Source organism: Oncorhynchus tshawytscha, linkage group LG28, assembly GCF_018296145.1.
Source record: "Oncorhynchus tshawytscha isolate Ot180627B linkage group LG28, Otsh_v2.0, whole genome shotgun sequence".
NCBI lineage: Eukaryota > Metazoa > Chordata > Actinopteri > Salmoniformes > Salmonidae > Oncorhynchus > Oncorhynchus tshawytscha.
In genome coordinates this window covers 20,937,633-20,959,602 of record NC_056456.1, presented here as the reverse complement: position 1 = coordinate 20,959,602, position 21,970 = coordinate 20,937,633, and the positions used below count along the sequence as shown (strand labels likewise).

Genomic DNA, 21,970 nt, shown 5'->3' with positions numbered 1-21,970 from the left:
GGGGGCAGTTTCTGAGATACTGAATCTGGAGCGCCTGGCACCGACGATCATACCAAGCTCAAAGTTGCTTAGGTCACTTATTTTGCCCATTATATTGTTCAATATACAGTAACTGAATGCTTCGATGCCCATCTGCCTGCTTTATATAGCAAGCCACAGCAACGTGACTCATTTTCTGTATGAGCCATCCATTTTCATGACTGTACCTAATGTAGGTTTCATGTCTCAGTTGAATTTGTTTGAATTTGTTTGAATTCAATTCCATTTCTTTTAATTCAAATTAAATTCTGCTTCCTGTGGGGTGTGAACAATTCAAATTCGAATTTTAATTCCTGGGTTGAATTGAAATTCCAAATTGACCCAAACCCTGTCCCTAATTCATCTCTAATATTTTATTAGATTTAACCAGACTAGTCAGTTAAGAACAAATTCTTATTTACTATGACGGCCTTCCCGGCCAAACCCTAACCCAGGTGAAGCTGGGCCAATTGTGCGCTCCCAATCACGTCCGGTTGTGATACCGCCTGGAATCGAGCCAGGGTTCGTAGTGACAGGAGCCACAAAATAAAAAATAAAACGTTGAGCTTGAGTTGAAGCTGAATTGCGGTTCCTTCATAAAACAACATCATTATAGTTTATTAACTAGTTATTACAGTACTACAAGAATTTAATATCCTATATATTTGAGAGTAAGGTGGCTTGAAGTGTCTGGCTTGAAGTGTCCAGACCAAGTATTTATGCCGAACGTCCACGGGAAATAAATACCACAAGCACAGAGACCAATGACGATGTACACCGGCATGTGGCAGATATAATACGGGAAATTGGCACGATGTCAACTGTCAAGGATACTATACTCATTGAAGGTTGCTGTCGGTCGGATTATCGTCGCTGCGCTTGGATGGAAATCGGGACTCAGGAGAACGTTCAGACCTGTCTGTCACAGCAGCAGCGGATGGATTGAGACTGCTTTTCCTCCCGTAACTTTGTATTTGTGTTTTGTTTACACTGAGATAAAATAGGGATCTCGTGGATATGATGATTGAATTTTCCCGTTGCACGGAATAATGATTCGTTCATTTCGTTTTGGAAATATTTGGGATTGAAAACAGCAAGGATTAGACATGGTGAAGAAATTTGCCTTGCCTCTCGGTAAATTTTGTCTACTTTTGCTTGTATAACATGATCTCTTTAAAATCGTAGTTAGATGGTCAACAGCATAACGTTAAATCAATTCTTGCCATTGAACTTTCCAGCAATGACGCTTTAAAAACTATTTTAAAACGCTACATGTGAATTCATTATGCTATGAAACGAAATGATCATTTCTGTATTTTGTGGAACATCATTTTATTTTGTGGTTTAGTAACATACACAAACACAATTTCCATAGCCAATTGTTTTCTGGGTATTTTTTTCTAACTTTCATTTACTTTTATTTTTACAGCAGTAGTTGCAAGTCTCATCACTCTTGGATTGTCTGGTACACCGGGGAAAAAAGCAGGTAACACTGAAATATACACTGTGCGTAGAGTCATTTATTTCCCTGTTATGTTGGAATCTACCTAACTGGGAAAAGTAATGTCTGTGTAATGAAGAAGACCATGAAACACCAGATCAATAACAATACATTTGATACATTTTTTAATGTCAGACAATGCTGGATGGTATAACGGTTCTGTATGATTGGCACCTGAACATTAATCTTGTGCTTCAGTGACAAACAATTCAGGGGTGACTCCAATAGGCCAATGTGGCACCTGGATAAAGGAGGCTGAGGGAGGCCTGTTCACCTCCCCCAACTACCCCCAAAAGTACCCACCAGAGCGAACATGTATTTATATCATTGAAGGTAAGACATAAACACCATCTCAACATGTAAATGTTTTTTTCATTGGATATTGTGTTTCTTTTTCTTACATTTCCCCACTGTGTTTTCTCAGCTTCACCAAGACAATGCATCGACCTCTTCTTTGATGAGAAATATTCAATAGAGCCTTCATGGGAATGCAAATTTGACCACATTGAAGTCCGCGATGGGCCCTTTTCCTTCTCCACTTTAATTGGTCGATACTGTGGCCAGGAAAGCCCTTTGTATATTAAATCAAGTGGGCGATACCTGCATATAAAGTTTGTTGCAGACAGCGAACTGGAGGCAATTGGATTTTCAGCACGCTATAACTTCACTCAAGGTAATATAATTTTAAATACATCGATTTGCTTTAACCGTTTCAATATTTGCAGTGTTATTCTGAGGTTGTTGCTGAATGTGTGACTCCGACAGGCTAACTGTTTGTCTCACCCAGGCACACATGGAGACACACAGACACAATATTGACATAAAGTTGTACACATCATGCAGAGGACTTCAGCCAAACAATTTACCAGTCACAGCTCAGTGACTGAGCTAGAGCTACAGGAGACTGGTGTGGTGCTTACTGCTGTGTGTGTCCATATCAGCTGCTGCATTTGTAGTGCAGGCACACATGCTGCAACTGGGGAGGGGTGGGAGGGGGGTTATCTCCTCCTTCACCCAGTTAATGAAAGCTTGTCTTCAGGGGAGTACAGCTTGTCAGCTCTGAGCCTCGGCTTAAGGGATACCCATGCAGCTGACAATTTATTACTGGCAGAATTTATAGGGCACTTACGTTGTGGAGGAGAGATGAATCCACTTCCTTGTTTCCCTCTCCCAATCAAAGCCATTCATCAGATCAATCTTTAAAAAATGTGTCTCAGTAACCTCACATTGTCATGAAGGTTTTGACATTGCCAGTAGACATGGCTATTCGATATTACTGCCTGCCCTCCATTGGAATCAAGACTTGAAGTGAGTGGCTCATCCACAAGTTCCGATGAGATACTTCAGTGTCAAAAGATGAATATAGATTGATATAAATTGATTCCCATATAATCTCTCCCTGAAACACAGTGGCACATTTTGAGGTGTGAGGGTACATTTTGCAGGACTAATACTACAAAAAGTATCCATAAAAAAAGTATCCATGCAACAATACTCTAGCCAATAGAAAGCCTTCCCAGGCCTGCGTTGGTAGAGAAGTACAAGCTGATTTCCAAGTGTTTACCTCAGAAGTAATGAATCCTTTAGTGCCAAATGCTAATCTCTTCTAATTCCTCTCATCAGTGGCAGGATAATTCATTGACCGATCATCATCTTATTACTACACTGTTACATAAGCGTAAGTGTTTGCAGTAAATATTTGTTTTAAACTAGATAGAAAAGCAAGATTGACATATGTTTCATATATTTTCGTATTTTTTTCAGTACATCTTCTGACACACACACACACACACACACACACACACACACACACACACACACACACACACACACACACACACACACACACACACACACACACACACACACACACACACACACACACACACACAGTGAATAATCCATGATACAGAGGTAAGAAACAAGAGGATTAATAAGGATTCATGGCTGAGGTTAGGTTTTAAATAGTTCAGCTGTCTCCTCCTTGCAGCCATGGTGATATTACAAAGATATGCCTCTAAATATAACTGTTTTATATTTATATTAATATTTCAAAAACTGGTTTCTCCCTCACCCTCATCTTTTTAGATTTTTTTCAGGAAAACATTTTGGAAGTCCCATTTTATCACTTGGTTCTCATTGCTTGTGCAGCCTAATCTGTATAAAGCTGGTCCAAGGATTATTAATCCACCTACAAATCATAATGGTGAAGCTTTAGGATAGAAGTCCTGTTCTTTCTGTCTCAACATTTTTTTTATGAAGGACAAGTGGATGATTGCAGAATGGATTAAACTAAGGACAGAGTTCACACAGTCAAGAATATGCATTGCTGGCCCTTATCCTTTCAGACACAGAACATGTATTTTGTGAAATGGCAGAAAAAAATATACAATAGGTTCACTGTTGTGTGCTCTCTTTTCAGATCCTGAATTTAAAGACATGGGTGTCCTACCGCCTCTGCCTTGTAGGTACACAGTTCTTCTTATATCACCTATGTAAACATACTGTATATTGTAACAGCAAACTGTTGTGTAACTAACACACTGTGCAATGGACTCTCCTGTACTACAGTTTGCGAATTTGATCTGGGTGGATCAGATGGGATCATTGATTCTGCAGCAATACTCAAAGAGGGCAAAGCCTTGCAGACAGAGGCTGTGGACTGTAGGTGGTTCATTCGAGCGCCACCAAAGGGAAGGGTCAGTACAGTTCTTGTGTTTTTTTCTTCTTCATATTTGCAATATCCCTCACTCACATTCTCCTTTAGTCTTCTGGAAAACATGCTGTTCAAAAGATACACAAGTCAAGTTCCCATTTGGTTGGAAACCTGTTGTTTCACACTGATATTTGAATTTTTTTTGCAGATCTATTTGCGATTTTTGGAATATGAGATGCACAACTCCAATGAATGCAAACGTAACTTTGTGGCTGTGTACGACGGGAGTAGCTCAGTGGAGCACCTGAAGAACAAATTCTGCAGCACAGTGGCCAACGATGTCATGTTGGTTACCTCAGTGGGGGTCATACGAATGTGGGCTGATCAGGGCAGCCGAAAAAGCCGCTTCCGGATCCTTTTCACAACCTTCCTAGAGCGTTAGTAAATTATTTTGACACCATTTCCACTCCATCCACTGCTATGTTTCATTTTTGACACATTGTTTGAAATGTTCCAATTAGTTTGTAAAGAGAGGTAGTCGCAGGGAATACAGGGTCTCCTTTACAGGGTTATTGTATCAATGTAAAAAAATATATATAGTTGTTTCAACCAATTATTATTAAGTAACTGGTTCCACAACCTTTTTTAGTTTACTCAACTTTTCAATCAAAGTATTAACTGAACTTACATTCTTTAGTTTGCCCAAACTTAGCTCCAACTTAGTCAACAATTCAGTCAATTTAAAATTATGTCTTTGCTCAACTTGCCTCATATGTTCATTCAACCAGAAATTATTATATGGGCATCTTCATCAACAACAACTAAAAGTCTGTGGAACCAGTTACACACACACAGTGCTTTTGACATACAATATTGTCAACTTACACATGTTGAAATACATGATTACATTGTCCATGTATACAATAATTATTATTCAACATGTCCTCACCTGCGATTTGACATGACAACCTCTTGGTTTACGGAATACCAATCTTCCTGCTATGCCTGTGTCAATGATTGATTTGACCTGTATTGCTACACTTTGCACTTCATTGTAAATCTCAGCTCTGTTAAAAGTACACTCAAATAAAACTATTTTATTTATCACCGTGATTAAGGAGTAACATTAAAACTGAGTAATATGCCCCACCAACATTAGACAACTACTGTTTACAGAAAACCCTAAATGTTGAACTAAGTCAATCAAATCAATGATGAGAGAATAGTCAGATTAACTGATAATTGACACAGACATGGTGGCGTAACAGGAAGATCAGTATGCTGTGAACCAAAATGTTGTGAGTTCAAATCCCAGGCAAGCTTGTTGAATAATAATTACTGTATAAATGAACATGCACAATGTACTCATGTCTCTCAAATATATCAACTGAAACATTTTTATGTTAAAAGCACTGTGTGTGTAACCAGTTGCATAGCCTTTCTTAGTTAAGATGCCCAAATAATAATTTCTAGTTAAATTAATATATGAGACAAGTTAAGCAAACAGAGCATTTTAAATTGACTGAATTGAGCTGGAGCTAAGTTTTGGCCAACTAAAAATGTTAAATTCAGGTAACATTTTGACCGACAAGTTGAGTAACTGTGGAACCAGTTACTTAATAATAATTAGTTGAAACAACTAGATTTTTTAAAACAGTGTAGTAACAACACTCCTGGACCAAACGTGGTCTAAAGCCACTTGCACACTGCCACATTGAACCCCAACAAACACCAACAAACACTGACAAAAAAAACTGCATTTAGGTGTCTGTTTGTTGGCATTTGTTGAAGTTTGTTGTGGCAGTGTGCCTTATTGGCAGTGAGCCTTATTGTTTGCTTTTTAATCTAATTCATTAGTTTAAAACTCTATTTAATGTTTAGGGAGTAAAGCTTTCTTCCCCTTGTTTTCAGCTCCATGTGAAGCGGAGGCTTTCTTTTGCCATAGCAACATGTGTATCAACACCAGCTTAGTGTGCAACGGGATCCAGAACTGTGTCTACCCCTGGGACGAGAACAACTGCAAAGGTGAGACACCTGTTCCATTTGGGTATAGAGCTGACAAATATGAACTACAGTCAATGTTTTAGGTTAACCTGTATAACAAAAGTACAAGTTAATGGTGCATTCTAAATGTAATGTTGATCAATCTAAATGTAACTTTCATCGCACCATTCATCACAATTCAAACCTAGCCGCCAAAATAGAAAACTTGATTGTATGTAATATTTACTGTCCACAGAGAAGAGGAAAGCCAGCATCTTAGACAATATTGACCACACCAATGTCGCAATCATTCTAGTCACCTGTGGTCTGGTGGTTGTCCTTCTCATTGTGGCAAGTATCATTCAAGTTAAACAGCCACGCAAAAAATACATCATCAGGAGGGATGACTTTGACCCCACATTGCTCCACGAAACCTTCGAGCCACCACATTATGAACTGTGCACTCTGCGGAGGGCAGCCTCTGCCGACCACATGAGTGAAATGGCTATGGCCGAGGACTTTGATAAGTTTCACAAACTCAGACGGTCTTCGTCCAAATGCATTCGTGACCACCACTGCGGCGGAGCCCACTCCCAGGTGTCCAGCGTCAGGGGAAGCCAAAGTAACCTGAGTGTGCGGGACGCAGCCATTATGTCAGACATGCCTCTCTCCCAGTCCCACCAGGCCACACCCTCCAGCCACAGGAATATACTGATGATGAAGTACAGTTACTCACAGGACGGGCAGGATGGTTGTGACCAGGATGACGACATGGATGACTGTCAGACCCCGAGCCAGAGCCACCATGTCCTGGCTGCACATCAGTCAATGTCCAATGATTTCTGAGGTATGAGGAACATGCATGCCCTACAACCACACAAATGTTCTGTTCCTCTTTGCTTGTTCCATTTGTTTTAAATAAATGTGTTTTTGTTCTGCTTGGATTCACACGAGTAGCCTACAAATTAAGAATGCATATCATGGAATGGTTGTGGTTTTGTAAGTATTTTTTGTGAACAAAAAACATACACATTCTGATTTGATCTATGGTGTCCCCTTGGTTTTAATTGATATATGTTGTAGATATGAAATGGTTTATTTTTCCCCTTTGACTGTGTACATAAAAAATACAATATACATCACGTGTTTGCACCTGTTATGATTTAATATTTAGCTTTTTATTGTTGAATGGTGTTGTCTATGCAGTGTTTTTTCCTGTCAGTTATAATACATTGTTCCGTCTGTATTGTCTAGACTACCCCATCTCCAAATACTGTACCTCTGTTTTGTTATTACATTTACAAATGTATTATCATTTTACATCAACATCATATTATTAAATGCTTGGTTTTGTGACACATAGAGTGGTAGTAATAGAGGATGGTATGTTGATCACAGGAAAAAGCATGATGAACGAGTGGAACTAGGAACTACCGAAACTGTATTTTACATCAAGTCGGACAAAAAGCTGCAGCACACCTTGGTCCAGAGCGAGGTTTCGATTCTAATAAAGTTTTTTCACCTTTTCTGACATTCAAATGTCATGTCAGTTTGCTATTTAGTTACGTCCCACATGTTTAAGTGTACTTCTGTTGGCTAGTCTCGTAATTTCTATATGTTCTTGAATGACGTAACTATCAATAAATGTCCTTGGATGAGTAGCTAGCTAACAGTGGGGGGAGACGTTTCCAGCAGCTCGCGCTCATTCATTGATTCAAAGTAATCATGGCAGAACAAAGCCTACTGGAAACTGAGGCGATACAATGTAACGTTAATGCTAAAGACACCGGCTTCAAAAAACGTTTAGGACTGATCGCAACTGGAATTGTCGGGGGGTCATTGGTTGCCCTTTACGCTGTTGCAGGTCCATTTGTTGCACCTGCTTTGAGAAAGGTGTGCCTACCTTATGTTCCCGCAACTACAGCACAGGTGGAAAATGTCCTGAAAGTGCTGCAGGCGAGATCTGGATCCCTCGTGGACATCGGAAGTGGAGATGGAAGAATAGTAAGTACACTTAGTAGTCTGATCAGAAGACGACCAGCCATTGTCTGAATTTGTGATCGTGACTTCACTTTTGATTGTTAAGTTAGATACTTGGGTTTGTGCAATTTGCAGGGGTTGCACTCTTGACAGGAAATTAAAGTTACAAATTGCATTAGAGGGAATTTAGTTGTAGCCTATTAGCATCCCAGAAGACTGTTAGGCTGGACATGTGTAGTATTATGTTGCTCCTATCACTGGCACTTTTGATTTAAGCATGTATTTAATTTCTGCAGGTGATAGCAGCTGCAAAGAAAGGATTTCGAGCTGTTGGATTTGAGTTGAATCCATGGTTGGTGTGGTACTCCCGTTACAGAGCTTGGAGAGCGGGTGTTCATCATTCTACTTCCTTCCACATATCAGATTTATGGAAGGTTAGTCAATCCACCAGTGATCGTTTACAAATTATTCTTCATCCAAAATAACGTTTATGTAGTAGCCTAATACCCATTACAGGGGGGACTAATGTTGGGTCTTTCTTTTAATGTATGTGTATGCCCTGGTTCTCAGGTCAGCTTTAATCAGTACTCGAATGTTGTCATATTTGGAGTACCTCAGATGGTGAGTTTAACTCTTATTTATCTGCTAGACTTGACAAAATAATGGTAGCTTTTTATTTTGTAAATGCCACCACATATAGCACTACATCAACAATATTAGCATCAATATGATGATTGATTGTATTACTTCACAGATGGATAAATTGGAGGGCAAACTGCAGACAGAACTACAGAGCACAGCTAAAGTGGTGGCCTGCCGTTTCCCTTTTCCCACCTGGGCACCTGATGGCACCGCTGGAGAAGGAATAGACACTGTGTGGGTATACCATGCAGAGTCGTTCAAAACAGAAAGAGGAACACATCAGGGACATTTTGTAACTCCACATCAGCCCCTGGGCAATGATGACACTACCACGTCATACTAATTGTGTTCATCCCTGAATGCCTCAGGGATTTGTTGCTTTGAAAATCATTCCCAGGATGTTATCAAATGTGTGAGAGTCAGTAATAAAAAAATTGTGATAATTTAAGCAAATTCCCCGTCTTGCATTCCTTACTACCTAACACAATTAATTTAATTTTACTGAATATGGAATTAAAGTTTTAAAACGTATTTGTTTAATGTTCATTTTTTTAAATATAAAAGTGCGCAGCTTACTCTTGTACGGTAACTCAATACCGTCAGCATGTTGATAGTTGCTGTGCATAGCAGTTTTTTTTTTACCGTAGCTAGCCTAGCCCCCGGGCCGCCGGAGTGCCTGATAAAATTGCTACATTGTATCCCCACGGGGAATCAAATAGTGAAGTTACATTGTAACCAGTCATCGAATCGAACATCATTCTAGGATGTTTTTTTTTAGTTCGCTGGCTGCTAGGCTTTTCACAACTAGCCAGACGGTGTTGTGTGTTGACTGAAAAGAGGACAGTGTGCGTCAGCATTCAAGATGGACACCGCCGAGGAAGGTAGCTAGCAACCTTGTCAACCCAACCTTGTCAACCCATCAAATTTACGTTACATAATTAGTTAACCTCCTGTTGTGACACACATTTGATTGCGCCTCTAGGAATCTGTTTTGTCGCAAATTGACTAACCGTTTTTTTCTACCGAAGCTACAACCTGCATGAAGTAGCTAGCATCACTAGCTAACGTTAGCTAGCTTTAGCTAAGTTACATGCACTCACCACTAAGTCCAAGATGAAGTATAACCCACCTTTATCACTGCTAGTTAATAGCTAGCTTACTTTACTGACTTCGCTGCACTTCTACACGTTGTTGATTACATTTCAATTCAATAGACTTGTGATGTATCCGTCCTCCAGTTCTAGCTAGTTAACTAATCAACATAGCTAACATAACAACAATAATATAGAATGTACCTGTTTGCCAACCCACCCAGTATGTGCCACCCATTAGTGCTGCCAATCACTTGATCAGTGACAGGTAATGTATGGAAATGATTCGTTGCTCTCTTGTAAAGTTAATCAAAAGCCCCAGAGTATTTACAAGTGAAAGGTCCTGACAAAAAGAGTCTTGAGATCACTGAAAGATCTGCTAGCTATGTTTTCATGCAAGTTGCACATGATGGTTTCTCAAAACAAAGCCTATCTGAATTTCATGAACCCTGTTCTCGATTTTGTCTGATTCATGTCCTTGTCTTCTGCAGGGGATATATGCCGGGTCTGCCGGTCTGAAGGAACCCAGGACAAGCCACTATATCACCCCTGTGTTTGCACAGGAAGTATAAAATTCATCCATCAAGAATGGTATGTGTTGCTGGTTGGTTGTATACTCAAACACAGTGCCAGTGGCATTTCTTTAGAGACAGACTGGGTTCTTGCCAGAGCATGATACATTCAACAGAGAGGAGCAGAGCCAAGTATTACTATGGGAACGGTGTAATGGGAAGCCAGGGTTTGACAAGTTGCCATGAAAATGTGATCTGTTAGCCAGAGATGGGCTCTGCTACTAGATCGCTCTCTGTGCTAAATCTAGCTAGATGGACTGTCCTTAAGCAACTGAAATTGATCTTTTATATTGCTGCACATGTGACACCTCATTTACATAATCCATCTGTATTTTCACAGCTTGGTACAATGGCTAAAACACAGCAGAAAAGAATACTGTGAGTTATGCAAACACAGATTTGCTTTTACACCAAGTAAGTCATTCAATTTAATTTCCTTCTATATACCTATTCTGTTTAACATATTATTCAATGCAGCATTTACTTAAGTTATATGGGGATCCAACAACGTGACTAACGTATAGGCCTAACCTACCTCATAGGGTCATTTGCCTGTTTTGACAGAGGGATTGCAGTCCAATATCATCATCCAATGACTGACCTCTAACTTATTTTTTGAAGTATTTTATTTTGAAGTGCATATGCAGTCTTGATCAGCCTCAGGAAGTATTACTTATTCTCATTTGAGTAAGACTGTGAGCTGCCCTGACTAGTTATCATTCAAGACAGGCCTAGGGGACACACGCATGGCCTTATCTATACTAATCCATTACTCTAGTGTTGCTCAATCTAATCTCTATTTCTCTTACCGGAGTCTGTCTGCCATCCTCATTCATTTAGTGAGAGATTTAAATTGTAGCTGTTATGATCCAATGCAAGCTTTTCTTAGTTCTGAATAGACCCAATTAGGACCAGTAAAGGAAGATTGGAATTTGGATGTGAAAAATAAATATTCTGTTTTGATACTTTCTTTCCTCTGTTTTTTCCAGTCTATTCTCCAGACATGCCTTCCCGACTGCCTGTTCAGGACATATTTGCGGGGCTGGTGACAAGTGTAGGCACAGCTATTAGATACTGGTTTCACTACACACTAGTTGCCTTTGCTTGGCTGGGAGTCGTTCCTCTCACAGCATGTAAGTACAAATGTTTGAAAACCCAGTCTAGTGGTACATGTTGTTCAGTAAGCTATCCATTGTTGGCCTTGTTGAATATGTCAGTGTGTGTTGACGGTCTTATTCCCGCAGGTCGCATCTACAAGTGTCTGTTTACCGGCTCTGTGAGCTCACTCCTTACCCTGCCATTAGATATGCTTTCTACGTAAGATTGTCATTATTTTCTTCTCCTGAACCTGTATATAACAATACCCTGTAAAAACATTAAACAAATGTTGTCTAGTCATTTAGCCAATAACATTCTGACTCACCATGAGACAATTGTAATGTCCCTTCATCCACAGAGAGAACTTGATGGCGGACTGCTTGCAGGGTTGTTTTGTGGTGACGTGTACACTCTGCGCCTTCATCAGTCTGGTGTGGCTGCGGGAGCAGATTGTTCATGGTGGCGCCCCCCAGTGGCTGGAGCAGAATCAGCAGCAGCAGCCACAACATGCACCAGCTCCACAACTTAATGAGGTAACCAAAAATCCCACTACAAATTCAAGTCAAAGTCACTCTTTGGGTGAACATAATTATGTGTTAACTATAGCATTTCTTCACTGCAAATTGTCATTTCTAAGTTGAGTCTTAAAGAGCGCTCAATACACTCTTCCTTAACCAGAGATAGCCTCTTCTAATGTTCTGGAGCTACCGCCCCCACGTCTCTTCCCCAACAGCAGGGTCCTGGGCAGGGGGCGGGTGAGAACCAGCCTGCTCCTGCTGCTGCTGAGCCCCTGGCGGACAATGGTCCAGCGGCTGAGGTCCCTGACATCCAGGTGGACCCGGCAGAGGACATGGAGCTGGAGGACGAGGCTGGGGCTGAGGATGTAGGGGACGCCAACAATGGTGCACAAGGTATGAACCTTCGAATGGAAAGGTTCCAGCCTGGACCCAGATCTGTTTGCACCATTTGGTATAATGGCATTTATAGACTGGCACTCAGGCTATAAAGGTTCAAGATGTTAACCTAATGCAGCCTTATTTCAAAGGTTAATTTAGGATGGTGGCTTTGCATTTTACAACATTTTTATATCAATGTATATTTTGTCATCATAGACATTAATCTGTAGGCGATATCTGGACTGCTTGTTTGACAAAGTGTTCATTTGAGGTGTCAATAAGTGCGGTTCTGCTTTTGTCTCTTTGTAGATGACATGAATTGGAATGCCCTGGAATGGGACCGGGCAGCAGAGGAGCTAACATGGGAGAGGGTGAGTTTGAATTAGAATTCCCTCGGGCCAATTTGTGTGTTATACCCATTGGTCATTGTTGTGTATAAGAAATGTGAAGTGAAATTGAACATTCTGTTTTTTTATTCACAGATGCTTGGTCTTGATGGCTCTTTGGTTTTCCTGGTAAGTAGCTCATTCCCCATGTTTGATGAAATGTCGTACTCTTTTGAGAAAATCTTCAGGTTGTTGTAAATATGTTGTCCCTCTTTCTTCATCAGGAGCATGTCTTCTGGGTGGTCTCACTAAACACACTCTTCATTTTGGTGTTCGGTGCGTGTCATTAAACTTATGTTAAGAGTGCCATTTTGATTTTAAAAAAACAAAATGTATATCTAAATGAATATTGTAAGTGACTAACATTTCTTTTCAGCTTTTTGTCCGTATCATATTGGACATTTCTCAGTTGTGGGTCTTGGCTTTGAAAATAATGTAAGTACCAGCTTAGTGTAAATTACATTGAATTTAAGGCCTTTCTCCTGCGTGTAACTAGAGAGATTATATTTGAAATCTGTATGAATAGATTTTATGAAGTTTGTTTTGGAATCTGAATGACTCGCTTCATACATTGTTGAGCTGCTTTGCAGTGTCAGAAAGAAGATTATTTTAATCATGTAATTTCCTGTTGCAGGTGCAGGCCTCCCACTTCGAAGGCCTCATCACCACCATCGTAGGCTATATCTTCCTGGCCATGACATTAATACTGTGCCATGTATCCTCTGGTATCTGTTACAAAACTGTGTTATAGCCTAGTTTTGGTCTCTTATAGACATGTAGTACCTGTGATGTATTGCATGTGTTTTTTCCTTAATGAAAATCCCAGGGATTGGCAGCGTTGGTGAGATTCCAAAGATCCAGACACCTTTTAGGAGTGTGCTACATTGTTGTCAAGGTACTGAACATTATGATAATGATTTTGTCCTTGATTGGGAATGCATAGCCTGACTGGTATATGGGCTCAGAAGTATATACATACAGCATATTGTGTTTATCTTGCATACAGTATATTCTCAGTCTGGATTACAATATAAACTAACAATTTGCCTTCTATTGCCATTTGAAATAAACACCAGTTATAATACATATTGATATTATGATTAACCAGGTATCCCTGCTGGTAGTCGTGGAGATCGGTGTGTTCCCTGTCATCTGTGGCTGGTGGCTCGACATCTGCTCACTGGTAAGCCGACCATGTTCTTCTGCTTTAATGACGCGTCCTTTCAAAATAATAATTGATACCTCCATTTTCCTTTTATTGAAAAGCCAAATGTTGTTCTGTGTTGTTGCAGGAGATGTTTGATGCTTCTCTGAAAGACAGAGAGCTGAGTTTTGAGTCTGCTCCCGGCACAACCATGTTCCTCCACTGGCTTGTAGGGATGGTCTACGTCTTCTACTTTGCCTCGTTCATCCTCTTACTGCGAGAGGTGAGATGGTATTCTCTCTCATACCTTCATATCTGTCATTTGAGGTGCCATAAACCTATGTCAAGACATTTCTGCTGTTGAGTTATGTATCCCAATTAGATCTGTTTCTAATTGTCGCTCTAGGTGCTGAGACCTGGTGTTTTATGGTTTCTCAGAAACCTGAACGATCCTGATTTTAATCCTGTCCAAGAAATGATTCACCTGCCAATATACAGACATCTCAGAAGATTAATTTTATCAGTGGTGAGTTGCAACCCACTTATTCCTATCTAATGAACAATGTCATAGCTATGGGTGCCTGGACAGGATATACAGTGCCAGTAACACTGGGTTTCTGGTCTTTCTCTGCAGGTGGTGTTTGGATCCATAGTTTTACTAATGTTGTGGCTTCCCATAAGGACGATCAAATTCATCCTCCCAGCCTTCCTCCCCTACAATGTCATGCTGTACAGGTAAGTGGGGCGGTAGGTAGCCTAGTGGTTAGAGCGCTGGACTAGTAACCGGAAGGTTGCAAGATCGAATCCCCGAGCTGACAAGGTAAAAATCTGTTGTTCCTCCCCTGAACAAGGCAGTTAACCCACTCTTCCCCGGGAGGCTGTCATTGAAAATAAGAATTTGTTCTTAACTGACTTGCCTAGTTAAATAAAGGTCAAATAATTTTTTAAAAGTCTGGTGGCCTGGAATAACAATGGAATGACTTGACTTAAGCCATAGGCTCCTAGTAATGTCATGAAGCTGTTACGGCCGAAGTCGACCGTGTTGCAATTACCGGAAGATAAGTCATTGGCCGGATTATGCCACGCTACAACATCAATAACCAATGCATGTTTAGTAATGAATAAATGCCTCTTCAGTAACTAACATATTTCTGTAATGTACTCAGTTATGGATGATGATAATGTCTCTGTTTCCCAGTGATGCTCCAGTCAGTGAGCTCTCTCTGGAGCTGCTGCTACTTCAGGTGGTTCTGCCTGCCCTGCTGGAACAAGGTCACACACGCCAGTGGCTCAAAGGCCTGGTCAGAGCCTGGACCGTCACCGCTGGATATCTGCTGTGAGTGTCACACACAAACAACAACAAACCAACTCTCTGTTAGACTGTGAGTGTTCTTGGGCTCTATCATTTATATTGGAATCCATTATTTTACTGGGATATACACTGCATGACCAAAAGTATGTGGACACCTGCTTGTCGAATCTCATAAAAAAATCATGGACATTAATATGGAGTTGGTCCCCCTTTTGCTGCTATAACTGGGAAGGCTTTCCACTAGATGTTGGAACATTGCTGCAGGGACTTGCTTCCATTTAGCCACCAGCATTCGTGAGTTTGGGCACTGATTTTGGGCGATTAGGCCTGGCTCGCAGTCAGCGTTCCAATTCATCCCAAAGGTGTTCAATGGGGTTGAGGTCAGGGCTCTGTGCAGGCCAGTCAAGTTCCTCCGCACTGATCTCGACAAACCATTTCTGTATCGAACTCGCTTTGTTCACTAGGGCATTGTCATGCTGAAACAGGAAAGGGCCTTCCCCAAACTGTTGCCACAAAGTTGGAAGAACAGAATCATCAAGAAAGTCATTGTATACTGTAGCATTAAGATTTCCCTTCACTGGAACTAAGTGGCCTAGCCCGAACCATGAAAAACAGCCCAAGACCATTATTTCTCCTCCACCAAACTTTACAGTTGGCACTATGCATTGGGGCAGGTAGCGTTCTCCTGGCATTCGCCAAACCCAGATTTGTCTTGACTGCCAGATGATGAAGCGCGATTCATCACTCCAGAGAACGTGTTTCCACTGCTCCAGAGTCCAATGGCGGCGAGCTTTACAAAACTCCAGCCGACGTTTGGCATTGCGCATGGTGATCTTAGGCTTGTGTGCGGCTGCTCGGCCATGGAAACCCATTTCATGAAGCTCCATATCCTATGACGGTGCCACGTTGGAAGTCACTGAGCTCCACAGTAAGGCCATTCTACTGCCAATGTTTGTCTATCGAGATTGCATGACTGTGTGCTCGATTTTTATACACCTGTCAGCAACAGGTGTGGCTGAAATTGCCGAATCCACTAATTTGAAGAGGTGTCCACATACTTTTTTTATATATATAGTGTAGTTCATGTAGGCTGTTCTCCCATAAAACCAGTGTTAAACCCCAGAGATGCACTATTATAGACTGACACATATCCTCACCTCAGTCAGTTAGAAGACTTTGAACCCCATGTTAACGGTGCTGTCTGTGCCACAGAGACCTCCACTCGTACCTGTTGGGTGACCAGGAGGAGAATGACGATGATGCGGACCAGCAGGCCAACAACAATCTGCAGGGGAGGAATAACAACGCCATCCCTGATGGGCTGCACGCTGCCCACCAGGCTATCCTACAGCAGGGAGGTCCTGTCGGCTTCCAGCCCTACCACCAACCCATTAAATTCAGCTTCAGGGTGAGTCATGACTATAACTTGCATATAGTAATGATAATATGATTCACCTGGTAGGAGGTAGCCTGCCTAGCTATTCATTAGACCTGACACTTGTTTTCTCTAAGCCATCTTTGTCACAGAGCATTCAAATAAAATTCAATGTGGTCTATTCATGTGTATTCATTCTTGTTTTTCTAGATTGTGCTGCTGATTGTGTTCATGTGTGTGACACTGCTGGTGGCCAGTCTGGTGTGCCTCACGTTGCCAGGTGAATTCACTGTATAGTCCACTCAACTCACTCAATGTAATTGCACCGTCCCACTCCACTTTCTTCCACATTTACCTACTGTCACCCTCTCTTACTCTCGCTGTCTCACCCCCTGTCTCCGCCGCCTGCTACAGTATTCGCCGGCCGATACCTGATGTCTCTCTGGACGGGCAGCGCAAAGATCCACGAGCTGTACACGGCAGCGTGCGGCCTATACGTGTGCTGGCTGTCCATCAGGGCCATCACTGTACTGCTGGCCTGGATGCCCCAGGGCAGGAGGGTCATTCTGCTCAAGGTCCAGGAGTGGACCCTCATGGTAATGCTCTGCAACACGGTAATGACTATCAACACCCACCGCCAACACACACTTGAACTCCTCTTCTTCGAACTCATTCTTCTTCTAACTCATTCTTATTGTTTTTTCCCCCTCACACTTGTAATGCAAACAGCAACTGAATTAGAATAAGCATGTGATTTTATTCTGCAAAATATATGGCAATATAGACACTTATAAGACATACACGAGTGGTTTCAATACGGTATGTTTTGGGGTTATGCTTTCTTATTATGCTGTGCTTTGTTTGCAGTGGCTCATCTCTTTTTTATTATTTTTTTATTTAAAAAAAAAAAAAAAGATCCCCCTTTTTCTCCCCAATTTCGTAGTATCCAATTGTTAGTAGTGACTATCTTGTCTCATCGCTACAACTCCCATACGGGCTCGGGAGAGACGAAGGTCGAAATCCATGCGTCCTCCGAAACACAACCCAACCAAGCCGCACTGCTTCTTAACACAGCGCGCATCCAACCCAGAAGCCAGCCGCACCAATGTGGAGGAGGAAACCTGGTTAGCGCACACTGCGCCCGGCCCGCCACAGGAGTCGCTGGTGTGCGATGAGACAAGGATATCCCTACCGGCCAAACCCTCCCTAACCCGGATGACGCTAGGCCAATTGTGCGTTGCCCCATGGACCTCCCGGTCGCGGCCGCCTGCGGCAGAGCCTGGACGCGAACCCAGAGTCTCTGGTGGCACAGACCCTAGACCACTGCGCCACCCGGGAGGCAGTGGCTCATCTCTGTGTGATTGAGTGGTTCTAGGTCATTCATGTCCTCTATATAGGCTGACTCCGAATGCAATCTGAAGTCCGCTCAGTGAAGTGATACCTACTTGTATCTGTGTTGTGTGTTGAGAGGCCTGTGTTTCTAGCCCTCTGTTTTCTATACGTTTTGTACTGTAGATCCTGAAGACGGTGGTCGTTGCTGTGCTGCTGGTTGGAGCCATCCCTCTGCTGCTGGGCCTGCTATTTGAGCTGGTCATAGTAGCTCCTCTCAGGGTGCCATTGGACCAGACACCACTCTTCTACCCCTGGCAGGTACTGTAAGGGCCACCCATCTAACACCAATTACCATATAGCTTTACATTGGATTGAAATGGTAATCTTAAAATGTTACACTTGCCTAATGACTCATCCTGAATTTAATTCCGCTGCTCTATGATCACTCCTTACATTGTCTAAAACTGCCTTCCTAGAATAGATTTCTGCTACGTCAAAATGAGGGGCGTTGTACAAAACAAATTAATCAACGATTGGATCATCTCTAACCAATCAGTATCAAAGTTGATAAGGTCATCATGTTGGCTGACTCTGGCCTAAACCACCGGTTTCTGTGACCAATCAGAACGGTCAGAATGTATTTGCGTTTTACAAAATGTCAGGGAGGCAAGCATGTCAGGGAGAAGTGATAGTTTGGCTGGAGCGATGTGAACGGTCAGTCAGCTAATTTGACACTGCGCCTAAAACTTTTATGATGAAGTATTTAGCTTCCTGCAATCGGATAACAGAAGAAGAGGCAACAACGGCCAACACCGCTGTTTAAGACTAACCTGCTCTTGTTGGGACGTTTTGTTTCAGGACTGGGCTCTCGGAGTGCTCCATGCCAAAATTATTGCTGCCATTACTCTGATGGGTCCCCAGTGGTGGCTGAAAACTGTGATCGAACAGGTCGCTCCCACAAGACTGTTTTACTATGATTATTACCCTAATTAGTGTGAAGACCTGTAGTATGATGCCATTAATAATATAGCTCCGATTCATTATGAATACGTTTTGGAATTATATTGACTTCCTAGTGTTGTTCCCTCTTCTAGGTGTACGCTAATGGAATTCGCAACATTGATCTCCATTTCATCATTCGTAAGCTGGCTGCTCCGGTTATCTGTGTGCTACTGTTGTCTCTCTGTGTGCCCTATGTCATCTCTGCTGGCATCGTCCCCATCGTAGCTCAATATTCCCCAGGTAAGGCAATTATCAGATAATGAAAGTGTAATTATTGGTTATAGTTGTGTGCCAGAGAGATATAAATATATATATTATTGGTGAGGGAAAGTGAGCAAATTTATCATTGAACCTCTGATTGCTCTTTCTGTAGGAGTTACCATGGAGATGCAGAATTTGGTGCAGAGGAGAATCTACCCGTTACTGGTCATGGTAGTCATGCTGGTGGGAATCCTCTCCTTCCAGATCCGTCAATTTAAGCGCCTTTATGAGCACATTAAGAATGACAAGTGAGTACTCTGACATTTAAGCTCAGCACAACCACAGTTGTTACTTATTGCCGATACTGACCTGACAAAATGGATTCCGGATGTCTCTGACTGTGTTAGTCTCCATTATGACAGTAGAGCACCATAGTTTCCAATACAAATCATAAAATGACTTCTCCAAGCCTCCTGAGGATATACTTGTTGGCATACTGGTGTGCTATTTACACTCTGTAGGTGCTCTCCTTTCATGGCATGGTATTTCTGAAAGTCTTTTTTTCCCTCTCTCTCTCAGGTACCTGGTGGGACAGAGACTGGTGAACTATGAACGCAAGGCGGCAGGCAGAAGCACCACAGCCACACACAGCAGCTCTTCCCAGGATTAGGAGCCGTTATCACCTGACCTGAGAAAACAGCCTCTAGCTGTGAGGCCTCTCTCCCCCCTTCTGACATCTCTTCACACTCATGACTCAAGCACTCGCCTCTCGCAATGTCTTCTTTCACTCCCTGCTTACGAGCGTAGCCGGAGAACTGAGAAGTTTGTTTTACAAAAAAGATTAAACAAAGGCAAAATGACCCTGATAACCAACCAACTTGGATTTGAAAAAATTGGTTAATCTTTGTACATCTTGAAAGAAAAAAATAGTATTTTGTAAATTTATTTATTTAAGACTTTATTGTGTGAGTTCCTGTCGTTAGGTCTGGATGGACTGCTACAGTACCTAACCTGTTTGAATAGGAGGAGGCAGAGTCCCGGGAAGCCTCTTTTCAGGTCTGCTCTATGGGATAATCCCATTGGAACACATGACTGAAGCTCTGCTTTAGAGGGAGCAATGTGAGACAAGGCTGAAGAACTTTGGGATCAGTTTTTGTAGGTTGTATTTATTAGTTTTGATTTCCCTTTTTAGGGGTTTAGTATTACAGTGTGTGGGTGAGAGGTTGTTATTTGCAAGAAAGAAATGGGTGATTTAGTCTTTCTGTAGCAGGGCTTAAAGCAAGGGACTTTTTAATTCAGATTTATAGATTTCGGTTCACTGACCGGCCACAAAGGAGCTAATGAGTGTGTCAGGCTTCCCTGAATAGCAATATACTGGCTTGATGGTCTCCTGTCTCAGGCTGGGGTTATTAATTAACCTAGCTAGACATATATTTATATGATGTAGCTTTAGTGTTTAGTTTCATTTGAGAGAACCCTAAAAGGCAGAGTATCTGCTGAGTTTGGCATTAGGAATTTACAAGATTGTAACTGTGCTCATGAAATTTGGATAATTTCTACTCTACATTTCTTGTTACACCTGTTCTTACTTATGCACGAATATCAGGCTATTGCACTTTAAAAAAAGCTTTAACATAGTGGCAATCATTCATAAACCATTTTAGTTCAATCAAGTCAGTATTTCAATCTGGGGGTGAGGACACTAAAATTAAATTAAATATGAGTTTTCGATCTAGTTTGACACTTTGGGGCTGTGTGTTATGTTTGTAAATAAAGCTTTATTTCATTTCACTGTGTACCATTGTCTTATCGGTTCCAGGTTTAAGACTTGATTTCCAATTTACAGAGAGTGTATTAAATCCTAAGATTCTATAAGTGACCTTCTAGTAACTTAATATACAAAACTGGATGCTGGTGTTTACCTGTTGAGTTTATGCTGACTCATTTTAAGCAAATATTCTATTTTTATAAGTGCATATAGAGGCAGTTTCAAGTTGTGTACATCTTGTGTTGCTGTTTTGTATGCTTCATGTTGTTTTTCTGTGTGTTCCTGAGTGGTCAAGTGTGTATTGGTCATCTTAATAAATGGCTACTTGAAAAACCCCATAGAGGTGAATAATAGCATAAAATATTTCCTCTTGTGTTGTATCATGATAATAAGCCTTGCTCAGTCACCTCTTCCTATACTGCATGTGTGTTTGTTGGCGAGACATTGGCGATATAACATCCCTACATGGGAGGATTAACATTGTGTTAAACATTCATTTTTAAATACTGCTAAATTACTTGGGATTATGTGTGTGTTACCTCTTTCTTCACATTTGAGTTCTTAACGTAGGCCTACTCTGGTCAATCACTTTATCTGGATTTTGACGATGTGGAAATTTGACCTTCCAATAAGGCACTGCCCCGTTTCAAACCAATTCTCCCTATTCTGCATGGGGCTGATTCCGACCCGAGTTAAGCTAAATGGAACGTAATTTATTTTTTATGCACTTTTTTTCTGACGAATTTAAGCGTGAGAATAACATGCTATTCACCTGCTATTCGTTCGTGGTGGAGATCTAAGAAATGAAGGTGTGGTGGAGGTGTCTACAGATAAACTGTATTCTAATCTTGATTTAATTCCCTCATAATTCCAACACTTTTACGCGCAAGGAAACCATGAATAAGGTCAAGCGAACCTGCCAGTTTCAAGTGGAAAAAGCATCTACTTTTTTCAAATATAAACAAAAGCATTCTCCATGCACTGCATTTTTTTAATTGACAAGAGCTATTGCT

General features: G+C 41.4%; 3 protein-coding genes across 4 annotated transcripts; all 3 read left to right on the top strand.

Annotated features, from left to right (window-relative positions):
* Positions 1 to 862: 862 nt before the first annotated feature.
* On the top strand, positions 863 to 7,300 carry LOC112226898 (neuropilin and tolloid-like protein 1). The gene is made up of 9 exons (XM_024391557.2): positions 863 to 1,152; positions 1,448 to 1,504; positions 1,718 to 1,852; positions 1,944 to 2,192; positions 3,942 to 3,983; positions 4,091 to 4,218; positions 4,384 to 4,612; positions 6,087 to 6,200; positions 6,415 to 7,300. The coding sequence occupies exons 1-9, from the start codon at positions 1,125 to 1,127 to the stop codon at positions 7,002 to 7,004; spliced, it is 1,572 nt and encodes a 523-aa protein (XP_024247325.1). The 5' UTR covers positions 863 to 1,124; the 3' UTR covers positions 7,005 to 7,300.
* A 93-nt stretch (positions 7,301 to 7,393) lies between these two features.
* Positions 7,394 to 9,311, top strand: atpsckmt (fATP synthase c subunit lysine N-methyltransferase). The gene is made up of 4 exons (XM_024391558.2): positions 7,394 to 8,162; positions 8,435 to 8,572; positions 8,709 to 8,759; positions 8,893 to 9,311. Exons 1-4 carry the CDS (start codon positions 7,884 to 7,886, stop codon positions 9,121 to 9,123), a joined length of 699 nt encoding a protein of 232 aa, XP_024247326.1. The 5' UTR covers positions 7,394 to 7,883; the 3' UTR covers positions 9,124 to 9,311.
* Positions 9,312 to 9,401: 90 nt separating this feature from the next.
* LOC112226897 (E3 ubiquitin-protein ligase MARCHF6) lies at positions 9,402 to 21,295 on the top strand. Of its 2 annotated transcripts, none has more exons than XM_024391555.2 (26): positions 9,402 to 9,661; positions 10,363 to 10,462; positions 10,784 to 10,857; positions 11,433 to 11,576; positions 11,688 to 11,760; positions 11,900 to 12,074; positions 12,275 to 12,452; positions 12,747 to 12,808; positions 12,920 to 12,952; positions 13,048 to 13,099; positions 13,200 to 13,258; positions 13,458 to 13,538; positions 13,650 to 13,718; positions 13,932 to 14,006; positions 14,116 to 14,250; positions 14,374 to 14,493; positions 14,602 to 14,702; positions 15,166 to 15,303; positions 16,492 to 16,687; positions 16,865 to 16,934; positions 17,069 to 17,250; positions 18,170 to 18,304; positions 18,845 to 18,934; positions 19,081 to 19,228; positions 19,362 to 19,497; positions 19,769 to 21,295. In XM_024391555.2, exons 1-26 carry the CDS (start codon positions 9,643 to 9,645, stop codon positions 19,857 to 19,859), a joined length of 2,736 nt encoding a protein of 911 aa, XP_024247323.1. In that variant the 5' UTR covers positions 9,402 to 9,642; the 3' UTR covers positions 19,860 to 21,295. The 2 variants fall into 2 exon arrangements, with proteins under 2 accessions (XP_024247323.1, XP_024247322.1); XM_024391554.2 differs by having other exon boundaries at positions 17,069 to 17,268.
* Positions 21,296 to 21,970: the final 675 nt, after the last annotated feature.

Coding starts and splice junctions, on each gene's coding strand:
- LOC112226897 (XM_024391554.2), top strand. Junction 13,100..13,199: donor ACTCTTCATTTTGGTGTTCG/GTGCGTGTCATT, acceptor ATTTCTTTTCAG/CTTTTTGTCCGTATCATATT. Junction 14,494..14,601: donor GAAGATTAATTTTATCAGTG/GTGAGTTGCAAC, acceptor CTTTCTCTGCAG/GTGGTGTTTGGATCCATAGT.
- LOC112226898 (XM_024391557.2), top strand. CDS start 1,125: ATGGTGAAGAAATTTGCCTTGCCTCTCG. Junction 2,193..3,941: donor ACGCTATAACTTCACTCAAG/GTAATATAATTT, acceptor CTCTCTTTTCAG/ATCCTGAATTTAAAGACATG. Junction 3,984..4,090: donor TGTCCTACCGCCTCTGCCTT/GTAGGTACACAG, acceptor CCTGTACTACAG/TTTGCGAATTTGATCTGGGT.
- atpsckmt (XM_024391558.2), top strand. CDS start 7,884: ATGGCAGAACAAAGCCTACTGGAAACTGAGGCGATACAATGTAACGTT. Junction 8,163..8,434: donor GAAGTGGAGATGGAAGAATA/GTAAGTACACTT, acceptor TAATTTCTGCAG/GTGATAGCAGCTGCAAAGAA. Junction 8,573..8,708: donor ACATATCAGATTTATGGAAG/GTTAGTCAATCC, acceptor CCTGGTTCTCAG/GTCAGCTTTAATCAGTACTC.